At 32.2% G+C, this 17,310-nt stretch overlaps 1 protein-coding gene across 5 annotated transcripts in view; it reads right to left on the bottom strand.

The window, feature by feature from the left end:
- LOC140448063 (ras-related protein Rap-2b) overlaps positions 1 to 17,310 on the bottom strand; it is a 431,656-nt gene that overhangs the window by 11,201 nt on the left and 403,145 nt on the right. For 3 of the 5 annotated variants that reach the window (XM_072541113.1, XM_072541115.1, XM_072541112.1), the window contains exon 5: positions 2,632 to 2,883. In XM_072541113.1, the coding sequence (XP_072397214.1) occupies positions 2,632 to 2,883 (252 nt within the window). The remainder of the gene's footprint in view (positions 1 to 2,631; positions 2,884 to 17,310) is intronic. The other 2 variants (XM_072541116.1, XM_072541114.1) reach the window with 1 other exon arrangement.

Below are 17,310 nucleotides of genomic sequence, written 5' to 3' on the forward strand. Positions count from 1 at the left end.
CCCTGTCAGACTTCATTAGAATACAAAGATTGCAATGGGCCGGACATGTGATACGAATGGGAGAGGATAGGCTACCAAAACGAGCACTGAACGCCAGAATGCAGGGAAAGAGACCAGTTGGAAAGCCAAGAAAGCGCTGGGAAGACACAGTAAGCAGCGACGCACAAGCACTTTTAGGAGTCCGTGTATGGAGAAGAGCAGCCACAGACAGACAAGGGTGGAGGCAAAAAATAAAGGAGGCTAAGGCTCATTTTGGGCTGTAGTGCCGTAGAAGAAGAAGAAATCGAAAGAAGGTTGGATAAAGTGTTCAAATTTCTATAAAACTGCAATTATTCCCAAAATTATTTCAAATACACGATTTTTTTCTACGTTTACTTGATTTTGTCCTACTCTCCCCTATTTTTTAGCTACCCTAATATTCCTGCCAAATCGCAAATATAAAAAATGACAGGTATTAAAACAAAACAGCTAATAACAGTTAAAAAAGTAAAACTTTACGTTTAAACATCAAACATAACTATAAGAGGTACAAATCAAGAATGAAATCTGAAGTAGCGATCGAACGGCCGCGTGTGTAACTTGCACGACAAATAGAATGTGATCTGTGGTACACAAATATAAAGATTGGAGTAAACAAAACCAAAAAACGCAAAATATTGTTCAATGACCAAATGCCACACCATAAACATCTTTATGAGTTGTAAAACAAACATGAAAGGTAAGCATACTTAGCCAGTGTGAGCAAAAGAACATGAACAATGGAACACCAGGAATAGAAAAAAATCAGTGAAAACATGAAAACTCTAGAGGAATGCCTAAAATAGATAAAACAAAAATTAGAGCAAGCAGATGAAGTAAAGCAAGCAAATTGGAAAAAGAAAATAAAATCTTAAAGATCGAAGTCCAAGATACTGAGGACAGGTTAAACTCCGTACAAACAAAATATAAGGAACTGTTCATGTTCACCATATACATCGGTAAAGTTGCAGCAGACACACATAAAATTATCATTAACCGAAACTTGAGGAAAAGAATAGCAGACATCATTATTACAGATCATTTTTAAAGAAAGCTATGCTGACAAATGAAGCTAAGCTAAAAGTAAAGAAGAATGCCGCCATTAGCGACGAGAAAAAGATAACAGCAGCGCCGAAAAACGATAAATATATCATCAGCAGACAACTTAATAATCAGCCATATAAGCAAGTCATAAAGGTATTGCACCCAAAAGAAAACCTTGAAGAGATAAAAAACGTAGTTAGAGAGCAAAACATCCATCTCATAAGCATCAAAAACATGAAATCTAGATTCGATCAAAGCCTTCTCCCCAAATTTATTGTACAAATTAAAAGAGAAAAAAGGAGGCTATAAGAAGGGTGACCACATTCAAGTATTTAAAAGTGACAATGAAAAACCTTAACAAAATCAATACAATGCTACAATTGTCAGTTGTATCAACACACCAGCTGCAGATGTCACTCCATTACAAAGTACGTAAAATGTACTGGAAATCCCAGAGCAATGCAATGTATACTACCGCGAGACCAATCTGCGAAATTTGTAAGACAGAACAAACATTGATGCCATAAAAATGATGACTATCTTCATGGGAATAATGATGACTAAGTTAATAGAAAGGATCAATCAACAAAAGGAGGTGCCATGATAGTAGGCACTAGGAGGAAATACGAATAATGTGTTTTTTCTTTTAGATCACCGAAGCAGTCAACCTGTAACAAACGAATTGATAATCAGAAGAATTAAAAGAAGGATTTCCTAAAAATAATACCTGAAAATAAAAGACTCACACACATTCCGACATTTATGATGACACACAACAACCCTTTTTGTATTAAAAATAAAAACAGAAACGACAATCAAAATAAAGACTAGAGAAAGACCTTGCTTAAAAACAAGTTGGGATCTGGGTGTAATACCCATAGTTCGCCTAATAGATTTAAAATAAAAGTCCTTGTGCAGAGCATAAGGGGGTGGTAGACAACATAAAAATGGCCAAGACCTCTCAATTATATGCGTGTGCGTAGGTGTGCTACAAACTAAATAACAGAGGTAAAAATCTCCTGATCTATCACGTGATATATAGTAAGACAGTTAGGTACTCCAAGAAACTGTGAAATATTACTAAATCCAGTTCAAGAAGAAAAAAAAAACTGCTAACAAAGTTTTGACAAAAAATGACTACCAATTCTCATTTATAAACAAAGAATTTTACAACTGACATATTTCACAAGAGACATCAACTACAATATTTATCTACTACATATGCAACACACAATACACAAACATATAATACAAAAAACACACAAAACCTAAGATTTTTTTAACCTAAGCATGCCAAACATAACCTACTAATAACAACTTGTTGGTTATACATTTTCGCAGAATTTTTAAAATAATATTTTTTTGAAAACGATTTCTATAGCGGAAAAACGTCAAACATTAGTTAGTTAAAAATGAAATGTTCATTACAATCAATTGTGGCTTAATTCCATAAAACATAATATTTAACTTAGGCATGCCACAAGAAAATAGTTTCAGAACTTTTTTATTAGTAGAAAAGTCCTGAGTCAAGCTGCAGTCGAAGCAAAATAAGAAGAAAAGTATAGTTACCATGTTTACCTGTAATTGGACGGCGGATGGGATCATTGCAGCGTGCGTGGGTGTCTGAGGAGGTCCCGGTTGAGAAGGCAAAGATTGTCGACGACGACGGCGTAAAGCAGGGCTCAAGTTATATTTAACTTTTGCCTGAACTAGAAGTTCCTTGAATACTTTGGTGATATTAACGTTATCCTTAGCTGACGTTTCTACAAATCCGTTTTCCCAGTCCACAGTGATGACCGATTCCGTTGTCGCTGTATCGATCTGAAACAAATAAATTACTTATTTAAACCGAAATAGAACCAAAAGCTTATTGTCTAATTATGCTGCTATTAAAGAAGGCATTTAAAACATTCGAATAAGTGGGCTATGATCCATCATAATTTTATTATGGCTAGCCTCCTCAAGAATTTCTCTCCAGTCATCCCTATCCATCGCCTTTCTCCGCCAAGCACGTATTTCCATAATTCTCATGTCTTCATCGATATTATCAAGGAACCTTGTTCTGGGTCTTCCTCTTCTTCTCTGACCAATGGGTCTATCAAGGAGCGTTTTTCTTGCTGGGTCATTTTGTTACATCCTCATAACATGCCCTATCCACATCAGACGTCCTATCTTAATATGTTTTACGATATCAGGTTATCATCATCATCATCTTGGTGCTACAGCCCTTAGAGGGCCTCGACCTTCTCAAGCTTTCTACGCTATTCTATTCTGTCCCTCGCTTGCATTTTCCAGTTGCCGACTCCGATCTTCTCAGCATCTTGTGTTACCCCGTCCATCCACCTCAGCTTTGGTCTACCCCGTCTTCTCATTCCCACGGGTTGCGTTGTTAGAATCTTTTCTATCATGTTTGACTCAAGGGCCCGGGCTACATGTCCTGCCCACTGCAGGCGGTTTCTCTTAATTATAGTGGTAATATCTTTACCACCAAACGTATGCTTGTAGATATTCTGCAGTTCGATATCAGGTTCCTGGTATATTTTATAAAGTTCGAAGTTGTATCGTCTTCTCCATACTTTATTGTCATTTACTGCTCCATAGATTCGCCTTATTACTTTTCTTTAGAAACATCCTAACATGTTTTCATTATTTTTTGTGAAAGTCCATCTCTGTGAACCATAAATTCTGCGGTTTATCTCTGCGGTAGTATTATTTTCAGTGTTACGGAGCGCTCCCAGGTATACAAATTCGTTCACTGCTTAGATGACGTCGTCTTCTATAACAAGTAATCGTAGGATTTGTGGTTGCGTGCTTATTTTCATATACTTTGTTTTGTTCTTCGTATGCGTTTTCCGTTCCATTCTAACTTCTGCATTGTCTTGTGGTTGCCTTGAATTATTTTCTAGTGATGTTAACTTTTTTATAGAATGCTCTGAATTCTTTCACTCTGTTGAGATTTTCTGTATATTTAAGTTTCTTATTTAGGTGGTTTCGTTTTTTTCTTTTGTGTATCTCTTTTCTTCTCTTCTCTTTGTCTGGTAATTCTCTACAGTTGTTCTAGTTCGTCGGATAAGCATCTTTCTGTAGGCTTTATTTTTGAAGCCTACAGGGATATGATACCTTCGAATAAAAATATTACAAAGACTACGAATGTGATACTGAATTATTTTTACCCGGATTAGAATGCAAATGGCGACAAATTATTTGGAAGATGAATGTTTTATTGGTAAATGTTATCTATGACTAGAACACCTAATGGAAACGTTATCATGTAACCAACTATTTCTTTTTGAAATTCTTTTAAAAAGGGTGCAAACCACGTTTTCCAATATTTTTTTGGTGAAAACCCCAAGAAGTTTAAATTTTTACAAGATGCATATTGCAAAACATAAATCCTGCGCCACTGTGATTAAATTGCACAAAAAAGGGGGGATTTTAAAATACCTTTTTTTGAATTATGTATAAAAATTCCAAATTATTGATATTTGTAAATAAACAGTATTATTCCTCTTTATGAGCTAACTCTGCAATTTTTTGCAAACGTTGGCGATTAAAAAACGCGACTTTAAAAACTTTGATAATCTGTAACTTTAGCTAAAAATATGCTAGAGACTCCATTTATATGTTTTTTGTAGATAATATTATGTACGTCTAGAAATCACTTAGAAACGAAGTTTAATCAAGTAAGGGTCGTCTATATAGAGCAAAAATAAATTGGGAAAAATTTTTAAAAGCCCACATCTTCACTTTTTATGCAAAAAAAAACGTATTTGAACTGTTCGTTTTATATAATTGGATTAACTACAATCTAACAAACAATTAAAGAGGGTGACTTATTGGCAAAACTCAAATATTACACCGTAAATTGCTAGGACATTCCATATTCCAGCGATGTCATTATTTAATTATTTTTTGGGATTGAAATATTTTATTAAAAATTCATTTTATTGTGGTGTCTTTGTAAGAACCTTTGTAAGTCGTTCTGTGAATTTCTTATGTCTTACTATTACAGAAATATAGGTACGTGGTTTTCTACGATAATGCTTTACCCTGAATTAATTTCTTAAATCCACAGAACTCAATGAACAATAATTTTTTTAACCAACAATTGTAATGTCATTTCAGGTCTTTATCATCTTATAGACACAGCAATAGAGCTACTAGTAGCTCTGTATTATTAAAAAGGAAATACGCGCCGCTATGATATCTGTAAAACTCATATTACCATCAAATTCTTACTTGTCTTCATTTAAAAATTGCAGTTTTTGCAAATCATACGAACAGTTTAAATTACCGTTTTGATAGAATATCGACTGTTAAATTTGTGTTGATAATTGTGTTAATTTTGATAATTTGTTTTTTATTATGAGATAAGACAAGACAAAATAGACAAAATATTAAGTTGAAACAAAACGTGTATTCTTTGCAGAATAAAGGTGAATATAACAATGGTACAGTTACACGATACCACACGTACACATGTCATAGAACCGTCTTACAAGAGGAAAACCAAATTATCTGGAAGGTATATGATGGATTAAAAAAAAACAATATATTCAACGGAAGCTGTTTATACCAGGTTTTTGAGTAAATACAGTTAAATGTATTTTGGAAAAAAAAACCTCCAAAAATATTTTGCGCAGAACAGTACATTCGTTTTATTTTCGAAAATAGGGCTCTAATTCTCAAATCCGTAATACATCCTAAAAAGTAAAAGTAAACAAAGTAGAATAGAAGAAATTGATCTCGTGAATCATTGCGAAAAACCTTCATGATCCTAACTTTCGATGTATAAAATGATGCCGAATTTCCATTCCATTTCCACCAAAAGGTAAGGAGAAAATAAGATCAGTTGTCTAGCAGCGGCCATAACAGAATTTTACAAAATGCTTAATATGTCATTATCATTGTTTGTATCGGTAAAAAGATTTAGAACTTCTAGTTATCCAAAATGGTTTAATGACGACTTACATTATTTAGTTGAACAGAGAAAAATTGCTCATAAAAATTATTTGGCTTCCTGTAATCAAGAGGATTATGTGAGTTTCTCAGAACTTAGAAGATTGTGTAAGGATTTATTAAATCAATGTTATAACACTCATCTGAATCAAGTAAACCATAATTTATGCAGTAATCCTTAATTTAAGCAGTTTGTAAATAGTAAGAGCATTGTTTAAATAAACAATGGTAAGAGAGCATTAAATTATTTACCAGATAGTTTGTATTATGGTAAAATTATAGCAACAACTGGACAACATGTTGCAAACTGTTTCAATTAATTTTTTTTTAAGTTTATTCGCCACAATAAAATATTAATAACTTGGAAGTAAAAGAAAACAGCAATCTATTTATACCTAATTTTTCAATATTAGTCAAAGATATTTTTAACAATATACTTAATAAGTTAATCAGTGGTCGAGATAGTACTCCTGATTATTTTCGAAAGAATTGTATTTATTTACTAACTAATCCTTTACATCTTCTTTTTGAGTCATCATTAAAGACATTACTTTTCCTAACTTTATGGAAGCATTCTTATAACTGCCCAATTTTTAATTCAGGTAATAAACAAGACAAAACAAATTATTGAAGCATGTGTAAACAAATCTCTATACAAAAACTGTTTGATAGACTAATGCAAGATCAATAAAAATTTTATTGTAAAGAGCGCCTAATACACAATCAACATGGATTTTCTCAGAATTAATCAACAGTAACAAATTAAGTACTCTTTAAACAAAATATATTAAAAGTCTTGGAGAATAACAATCAGATATATACTTATTAAACATTTATACTGTTTATTTAATACTACAATTATTATAGTCGGTTCGCTAATCCCAATCCGAACTGTCTAGTGAATTTAGTAATTATTTTTTTGCGAAATAAGTTAATTTTTGACAGACTAGCGTACTTCATTAGAGTATTTCGTCGAACTTTTTCTGCAAACATATATTAATATTCTATTATTCCTATCAGAAACTAGTTTTGGACGACACAGGATTTTACCTTTTTTCTCTAACGTACTTTATTATGTAGATTATATAACACAATATTGAGTACGTTTTGTGATTATATATCATTTGAAATATTGCTTATTCAGCATTATTATCATCACTAATAAAAAAATAATAAATTAACTGGAAAACATTAAACGCTTATTGAAAATATTCTCAACAAACTCAAGCTAATGCTTCCCAAAAATTTAAATTGGTTGCCTACATTTGGCGCAACTCACCGATATAAACTAAATTAGCCCAACTTTTTTATAAAATATATTATTTTATATAATATAAAGAAACTTTCTTTCTTTATACATGCTATAAATTTCTAAGCGAATTTTATTTTGGCCGCTATGTCAAACACTTAGATGTTAACTGAAATGTTTTTATTATTAAGAACATATTTGTAACATTGACATAATTCCATAAATATATTTTAATGATCAATTAACCTCAACAGGGTTTCATTTGGCAAATAATTTTAAAAAATGGTAGGTATTCTGAATACATCTTTGTGCAGTTTGATTAGCTCCTAATTTAACAGCATCCTTACTCATGTAAAAATATTAACTTGCAAAGATCATTAATTTATCATATTTATTTAAGAAAAAATCAACGCATTAGCTAATGGAACAAGTGGAAAACTTTGATTATCCATAATAATTATATTTCAAACAGAACTAACTAATTAACTAAATAGAACTAACAAAGAATTTAACAAAAATAATAAAACAATAAAACTATATTAACTAATTTAAACAACGCGAATAATACAAATATTTACTACAATATGTTAAATTGTAACAACTCCAATATTATATTTTAAATATACAGGGAAAATTTTATGGGTTGAATATTTTTTCTTTTTTCATTGGAAGAAGTCTGCAATAGTAAGTATATTTTAGCTATGATTCTGTCAAAATATGCCCGAGCTAAGCGAATAGACCTTAAACATTTTTCCATTATAATATACAAATATCTTGAGCACTTTATACGTAAAATATTCCAGTCCCTTTTCTAGCCATATAAACCAGTTTTAATGTGCAAATCGCTAAAAAACGACTATGGTATAAACAAAAAACAATCAGTCGCAGACACCTTTGCATTCTAGGGCACGCGACTGCTTGTCCGAATCGCGACGATTTTAGGGCAAATTAATAAAGTAAATTATTACGGTAAATGTTTTAGACTGGACTTTTGTAGATTTAGATATTCAAAAATGCATAAATTAATGATTATGAAATCCACTCAGTGCGTGATATCGGTTGGTTTATAATTATATGACAAAGTTCTGTGCGTTTTTCGATTTTGATTTGTGAGCAATGACTTAATGGTGCCGGTTGATGACTGCAAATTTTGGTAAGTCGTTAGATTTTATATTCTTATAGGATTTTATTCATCTTATAGTAATTGTAGTGTTTTTAATATTCATTAAATTAGAGTGTATTTGAAATATACAATTTTAGATTTATTTTTCTTGACAGCTTTATATTCTTGGAAATAATTAAGTAATAATCTTCAAAGACAATCGCTATTTCTGTAATCGTACCTAAACGCCATTTTTATCTATATAAATTTTTGAAGTTATACTTCTATACGCGCCGTCGACGTTTGAAATTTGCACGGGAGTGAATCGGTGAAATCATTATACAACTTCTCCAAGAAATAAACACACCACTTTGAAATATTAAAACATTTTATGAGCGTTAATAAAAATTTCCATTGTAATGTTATATTTTGCAAGCCCCTTGCATATGCTATTCGTACACTCTATATTTATTGACCGTGTTTTATCGCTATAGTTTTTTTTTGCTACAAAACAAAAAGAAGCAAAAAATTTACTAATTCTATAAATATATACTAATTTCCAAATGTTCACGAATTTAATTCGGCTAAGTACTGTTTAATTGTTGATTATTGTTAATTGTGTTGATTATGGAGCGTCAATCACGTAATTTAACCCGAGATGAATGTGCCCAAGCAGTGATACTGTCGGAAGAAGGTTGGAGTTACCGAAGAATTAGTCGTCGGTTTATTGTGTCTTACACATCCGTCTCACGGGTGTTAGAAAGATTCCTCGAAACATGGGATCATACTCGCAGACCAGCGCAAGGACGAAACCGGTATACCCTATTCAAGATCGATTTTTAAGAATTTCTGCTCTTCGACAACGTTTTGTAACACATCGAAGTCTACAAATTCAGCTTCGAGACGTGCAGGCTATACAAATTAGTACTGAAACTGTTCGCCAGCGACTTAGAGAATACAACTTAACAACTAGGATTGCCGCCCGAGGTCCTCTATTAACTGCAGAGCATCGAAGGGGGAGACTACATTTTGCCAGAGAACACGTTAGTTGGTTAGAGGCTGACTGGGAACAAGTGCTATTTACTGATCAATCCCGATTTTGTTTGTACAATAACGACAGACGTGTTCGTGTGTTGCGACGACCCAAAGAACGATATGCTCAGTGTAACTTCTCACACACCACATTTTTTGGTGGAGGATCCGTTATGATGTGGGGTGGTATTTCTTTGACCGCACGTACGGACTCAGTGGTCATACAAAATGGAACTGTTACAGCTGAAAGGTACACATTGGAGATCCTAGAGCAACATGTAGTACCATTCGCTCCTTATATCGGTGAAAATTTGTGGGAGAGAGGCTGATCCAGATTTGGAGAGAACTGGACCAAAATTAAATACGGCAATTAATTTTAAGTATGGGCCAACAATGTGAGGCTGTTATACGTAGTAGAGCTGGAAACACTCGTTATTAAAACTTTTTTCATATTTTAGTTTACTTTTCTTATCATTATTTTTTTAGAATTTTCCGTTTTATTTTTTTTTCTCCTGTACTTCAACATTTTCTGATGATTAGACAAATTGTTATAATTACTAATAAAATGTAGAATAAATCTGGTGAAGTTTTAATTTTTATTCTTTGCCTGTTAACAAATAAAATTGATTTATTGAAGTGGTGCGTTAATTTCTTAGAGAAGTTCTTTCCTCTATCGGAAATAAAAATGTTCCTTTTGTATATTATTTAATATTATATATATATATATATATATATATATATATATATATATATATATATATATATATATATATATAAAATATATTATAGATACATAATATAATATATATATATATATATATATATATATATATATATATTAATGTTATTATTTATGTGATATGTTTTGTATTATTTACTAAATGTTCATAATTATTTTAGGCTTTAATATTTCAAAATAATAATAATTACAATAAATCACTTTTTGATCGAGAACTGTCAATTTTGAAATACGTTAGTGTCATGTCTAATTGGCAAATTTTTTACGTGTTTATGTGAGTTCGAATCCCAATATGAATTTCCTTTTTTATTTTTGAAATATTTAAAAACCCCACGTTAGTCTTATTAAATATATGTTATATACGCAAAAATGCTAAATTTTAAAATAAAATGAAAATTCACAACATAATCCGAGTTGTTGGTTTTTTATTTTTATCTTCCACAAACATTTTTTGAAGTTACTTCTATACGCGCGTTCGACGTTGGAAATTTGTGTTTATTCGTATTATATATTGAGTGAATCGGCAAAATGATTACATATGTAAGATATAGGTAAGAGAGACACAGAATATATATTTTCTCCCTCTTTCTCTCTCTTTCTCTCTCGAGAATAAAAATGTTCCTATTGCAAACATATTTAATATTTATTAATATTATTATCATATACATAAGTTATGTATATTGTTATTTTTAAATACTTATGAATATTGCATTTTAATTTGTATTGTATTATAATATTGAATTATGTGGCAGTGTATTGTATTGTATTTTTATATTAATAACAAAATTAACAATGAATTTTACTGCAGAGTATGTGTAAAAAAATTTTCTTCCGTTTATGTCTAACATTTACATTCCGGTAATTTTCATCTTTGTATGATGTTTTATAATAAAAATAAAATGGATTTTCTTTTAAAACTTTAATTTCGTTCCTAATAACATTATGTCTCTCTGTATTAATTGAATAATTATATCCCTATTTTTCTTGCAATAATTTTAAATCGTGAAATGATTCAAAATTTAGTTCATGAACAATTATCGAAGATGAAGACTTTTTGGCATTTTTAATTAAAGCGATATGTTGGTCTGGTGTGTATATCGGACCAGATTTTAAATTTTTTCAATTTCCTTTTCAATTAGGCTATGGCCACTAGCGGCTTCATTCTGCGTGTGACCTCTTATTAAATATTTATGTGTTATGCTTTTTATTGTCAATGTTTACACAGCATGAAGATATAGAGATGTTAAATATTTATTTTTATTCTGGCCACAATTGTCCATATCGAAAATTACTTCCTTTTCATTATCGTCTTCATCAGTTATAGCTTTCAGATATGCCCATACACATGATCCGATTTCTATAGCCCCACGTTAGCCTCACTCTCCGACCAAAAATAGCAATGTACATTTTTGCAGGCTACCTTAAGTTCCTGTGGTGTTATTTCGGTTAAAGTTAAATTGTAGTAATTAACCTTAGACTCATAGTAAAAGGAAGAAGAGTTACCTCTTGGCATTGCAACACCGCTTCTAAATCAATCACAACTACTTTGATATTTTTGTTTATTTCTCTGCGATCATTAAACTTTTTAATCCTACTATAGTTTTTCTCTTTTATATGCGTTTGGTATTTTTCTTCTAGGTCCTTCTTTTGTTCAGCATTAGAATTATTATAAGAGCTGCATAGATCACATTTATTCTTTTTTGGTTGAAAAAAGGAAAGATTAAATTCCGTTGTAAATATTTTATAATATTTATCTGCGTTTCTATTGTCATTTTCTTGTTTTAGATTAAAATCATTGAACAAATCTTTGATATTTTTGCTGTCATCAATATATTCCTTTGTTGTAGAAGCTCGAAGGTAGTGAGATTTAATTTTAGGGATAAATTGAATGTGCTCAATGATTTCAGCTCGTAATTCTGGACTAATTTTTCTATGACTGTAATTGTTGTTCATTTTATTCTGTACCGTAAATATCAACCTATCGGAGATGTCTAATGTAGCATTGTAAAAAGTTTTACAAACTCTAATCGTCGTATTCTTCACAATGAAATGAAATGCTTTATTGTTGTGTCGGGGCCTCTGAGCATGTCTCTGTCTATGTCTCTGTCTATTTCTCTATTGATGCCTTCTCTCCAACTAAGGCGGGTTCTTCAGACATTTTCTGTATATTACCGTACAATCTGAGTTATTGGGTCACAATATCGTCTACTATTGTATGTTTTACTTTTATAATTTCTCTTATTCTGTTGTTCGTTACTCTTTCTAGTCTAGATTATCCAGCTGAACATCTCCAGAAATCTATTTCCGTTGCCTCAAGTTTTCTCTTGTATCTTTCCTTTATTTTCCATACTTCACTACTGTAGGTAATTATACTTTTAATGATTGTGTTATATATCTTGTGCTTGTTATTATTAGAGATTGATTGATCCCAACGGATACTATTGAGAAGGGAAATTGCTTTTCTTGCTTGGTTGTTTTTCTTCTCAATTGTGTCGTCTACGTTGCCTTCTTTTGTGATGATCATACCTAAATATTTATATGTGTTGCAATGTTTGATAACTTCTCGATCTTTCAATATGAGGTCCTGTTGTTTCCAGCCGATACACATATACTCGGTTTTTTGGATATTGATTTAAAGTCTCCATTTTTTATACTCCTCGATTAATTTTCGAGTCATATATTCAATATCTTTATAATCTTGTGCTATTACTAGTTGATCATTTGCAAATGACAAAGTGTATATGCTATTGTTGTTAATCGGAATTCCCATATTTCTACATTTGCACTTACACAGTTTTAGAGTTTGTTCTAGATAAATTTTAAATAATATCGGGAAAAGACAGCAGCCCTGCTTAAGGCCTTAATTCATTTAGAATCTACTTGACAGATTATTTCCAACCTTTACCTTTGAGTTAGTATTAGCGTACAGTTTCTTCGTCGCATTTATTAAATTCATGCTTATGTTTGTTTTTTTTAACGCTTCCCATAATTTATAATGTGGTACGCTATCATAAGCCTTTCGTAGGTCTTCTTTTTCTTCATGTGCCGTCTCCTCTAAGAAGGTTGGCAACCATTATGACAATTCGCACTTTCGATAACGCTGCTCTAAAGAGGTCAGCAGAAGTGCAGTTAAACCAAGCTCTCAAATTGTTTAACCAGGAGATGCGTCTTCTTCCGCGACTCCTTCTACCCTGTATTCTTCCTTGTATTATTAATTGCAGCAAGTTATAACGCTCGCCCCTCATGACATGTCCCAGATATTGCAGTTTTCTGATTTTAATTGTATTTAAAACCTCTTTACCTTTTCCCATTCTTCTCAACACCTCGACATTCGTGACTCTATCCACCCAACTTATTCTTAATATCCTTCTGTAGGCCCATAACTCGAAGGCTTCTAATCTTTCCGAAACATCTTTCTTTAGTGTCTAAGCCTCCAACCCATGAAATAATACGGAGAACACGTAGCATTTCAGAAGTCTTATCTTGTCTGTATATCAAGAAATTGAAATGTCCCTGCTGCAGAGTACTTTTTTCAGTTTGTTGAAAGAATTTCTTGCCTGCCCTATTCTTGCCTTAATCTCTTCTGTGTACTCATTATTTTCGTTAATTATTGTACCCAGATATTTATATTTTTCAACTTTTTTAATTTGTTCTCCATGATATGTTTTCTTGGCGCTGTTGGGCTTTTGTAATTACCATAAATTGTGTATTTTTTGTGTTTAGGGACAGTCCGTTTCCTTCACTGACTTCTACCACCCTGTCAACCATTTGTTGTAAATCCCCAAGACATTCCGCTAATAAAATAGTGTCGTCGGCAAACCGTATATTATTGATTGGTTGGCCATTTACGTTTATTCCCATAGTTAGTTCTTCTATAGATTCCTGGATTATTTCCTCTGAATACAAATTGAACAAAGTAGGAGACAGGACACAGCCTTGCCTGACGCCCCTCTAAATCTGTATTTCATTTGAAAAGACGTTGTTCTCTTTTACCACAGCGATCTGATTATAATAGATGGCGCTAATGATCCTAGTGTCTCATATCTAAGTTTTTCTTTTCAAGTATTTCGATAAGACGGTTATGTCTGACCTTATCAAAGGCTTTGTTGTAATCCAAGAAACACATATATAGTGACTGATTAACATCCATGCCCCTTTGCACAAGTACATTCACAGCGAACAGGGCTTCCCTCGTTCCCAGTGCAATTCTAAATCCAAATTGTATGTCACTTATGTCCTGCTCAAATTTGTTGTGTATTCTCCGGTGTATAATTTTTAAAAATATTTTGAGCGTATGACTCATTAAACTTATTATCCGGTGGTCTTGGCATTCGGTTTTTTTGGTAATGTTATAAATGTTGACATCAGCCAATCTCTGGGAATGATTCCTGTACTGTATATTGTATTGAATAAGTCGACCAATATTCCAATTTGCTGTTCTTCTATTAACCGTATTATGTCTACAGGTATTTTGTCAGGACCTGTTGCCTTGTTGTTCTTTGTTCGCTTTATCGCCTCTAATACCTTATCTTCTGTTATGTCTGGACCGTTGTCGAACTTTTCCTGCTCTACTACTATCTCAGTCCGTTCGTCTTTAAATAGCTCTTGAATATATTCCTGCCATCTTTTAAACCTTTCACTGACGTCTATAATTATTTTGCCGTTTTTATCCAGCAGTATGTTTGATTTTTTCTTAATATTAGTGCCTGTTATTTCCCTAATTTTTTATGAAGGTTTAAGTTATCATGTTTCTCTACCAACTGTTCAATCTCTTCGCATCTGTCACTATATAATCTTTCCTTTGCATCTCTGACCTTTCTTCTTATTTCTGGACTTATCATATTATACATGTTTTTGTCTTTGCTTTTATAAGATCTCCTTGCTTCCATGAGATCCAGAATCTCATCGGTCATCCATTCATTTTTGTTCTCGATCAGCTTAGGTGTTAGTGTTGTCTCATATGTGCGTATAAGAGCATCTTTTAACATATGCCATTTCCTGTTCGAATCTTCAGTAGGAATAATTTCTATTTTGGTGAGCTCTTCTTTAATTTTTAGTGTGACTTGCTCTTTCGTTGATGGATCTCTCAAACGGGATACTTGTATCCTCTCTACTTAATTTTTAGCCAAAGCTTTTTTAGATTAATTATAAACCTTCCTACAACTGGGTTGTGATCTAATCTCACTTCAGCTCCGGGGTGTGATTTTACTGATTTTATGGAATTTCGGTATCGTTTGCAGATGAGAAGGTAGTCAATTAGAAAGTAGATTTCCATGTATAGAGTCTCCTGTACAGCAGATCATAATAAGTATTCGCGACAATAAAATCGGTCTCTTGGCAGAATTAAGCCAATCTGTCTCCTCTCTCGTTACGGGTACCCAGTTTAAAGTTTCCAATAAAATCACCTTGACTTCCTCTACCGATTTTTGCATTTAGATCTCCCATAACTATTTTAACGTCTCTAGACTTGGTTACTTCTAAAGCTTTTTGTAATTCATAGAGCATATATTTAAATTATATTGACTCTAGATTGAGCTGTTTTTAATGTTACCATCATATCTCTATCCGAGATGGGTAAGAAGCCAGTTACAAATTTCTGGGTAGTTTTGTCAACTAATATCGCTACTCCGTTCCAGTGATTTGCGCCATTCGTAGGTCTACCTACATACAATAAATGTACTTCTTGATTAACGGCTAGTTTCTTTTCAATAATCTGTGTAATGCAAAACAAATGGTCAACAGTAGATCTACCTGCCCTAAATCATGCCTGTTACTCAGCCTCTAAGTCTTTATATTCTACTGATCGAGTTTCTCATCGCAATGCCTCTGTAATTGTCACATTCATCTCTTTTGCCTTTTTTTGTGTGTAGTGGATATGAATGACGTCTTCCACTCCTCTGGGGTTTTCATTCCATTAATGCAGTTTTGGAACAGTTTGGCTTAACTTGTATAAAGTTTGGTTATACCGTGTTTAATTAACTCTGCAGGGATGTTACCCGGAGCTTTGTTATTTTTTAGAGATCTACATACATCTTCCACTTCTTTCGTTGTTATTCGTATGAGCAAAGTTAAAATGTTTATATTTTGTGTTTCGTTGCTGTCTTTAAATTGTGGTCTATCTTCCCTTAAGAGTTTCTTAAAATATTGGTCCCAGTCATCCATTGTTATTTTTGACAGTATGTCTCTCTTCTTATCTTGTCGTAAAGATTTTAAGACTCTCCAACTTTCTGTGCTTCTTCGTCCTCCTAGATGTGAATTTATTATGTTACACTTTCGTTGCCAGGCTTCATTTTTCTTCCGACATATCATTTTCGTATTTTAGCTTGAGACTCCTTGTAGATTATTTTATCCGTTAATTTTATTGTAAAGTGCGCCTAATATACAATCAACATGGATTTTCTCAGAATAAATTAACGGTAACAAATTTAGTACTTTTTGAACAAAAAATATTAAACGCCTTGGAGAATAACAGTCAAATGGATACTATTTATACTGACATCTCCAAGGCATTTGACAGAGTAGATCATAACATCCTATTAGAAAAATTAAATGCCTTTGGCCTCAATCATCAATCCTTACAATCGTTTAGCAGCTTTTTAAGAGACCGCACACAACAAGTGAGAATAGGTTGTTTTAATTCAAATACAATTAATGTGACATCAGGAGTAAACCAAGGAGCTCAGTGTTCATCCTTGTTATTTAATAGGTTTGTGAACGATATATCAGAACGTTTTAGAAACTGCGAATTTCTGATGTTTGCACATTATTTGAAATTATTTAAATTCGTATATTGAAATTATGACATAACTTTAATTCAAGAAGATTTAGACCGGTTGAGTATTTATTGTGAGAATAATATTTTGCATTTAAATGTTGCTAAATCCTGCTATATAAGTTTTTATAGAGGTTTTAAAAAATATGATACTTCTTATACAATTAATGATAATGAATTGTCTTATGTCAAAACAATAAAAGACTTAGGAGTCAGATTTGATTAACAGTTGCGTTTATTGTATGGTCTCCACAATACCAACTTCATTCTACTACATTGGAGACATTGCAGAATAAATTTTTAAGATATTGTGCATATAAATTAAACATACGCATTATTCATCATGATTATACAGATATTTTAAAACTCTGTTAGATAACTCTAAAACTATTTGA

The sequence above is a fragment of the Diabrotica undecimpunctata genome, chromosome 8 (genome assembly GCF_040954645.1).
Source record: "Diabrotica undecimpunctata isolate CICGRU chromosome 8, icDiaUnde3, whole genome shotgun sequence".
NCBI classification, from domain to species: Eukaryota; Metazoa; Arthropoda; class Insecta; order Coleoptera; family Chrysomelidae; genus Diabrotica; species Diabrotica undecimpunctata.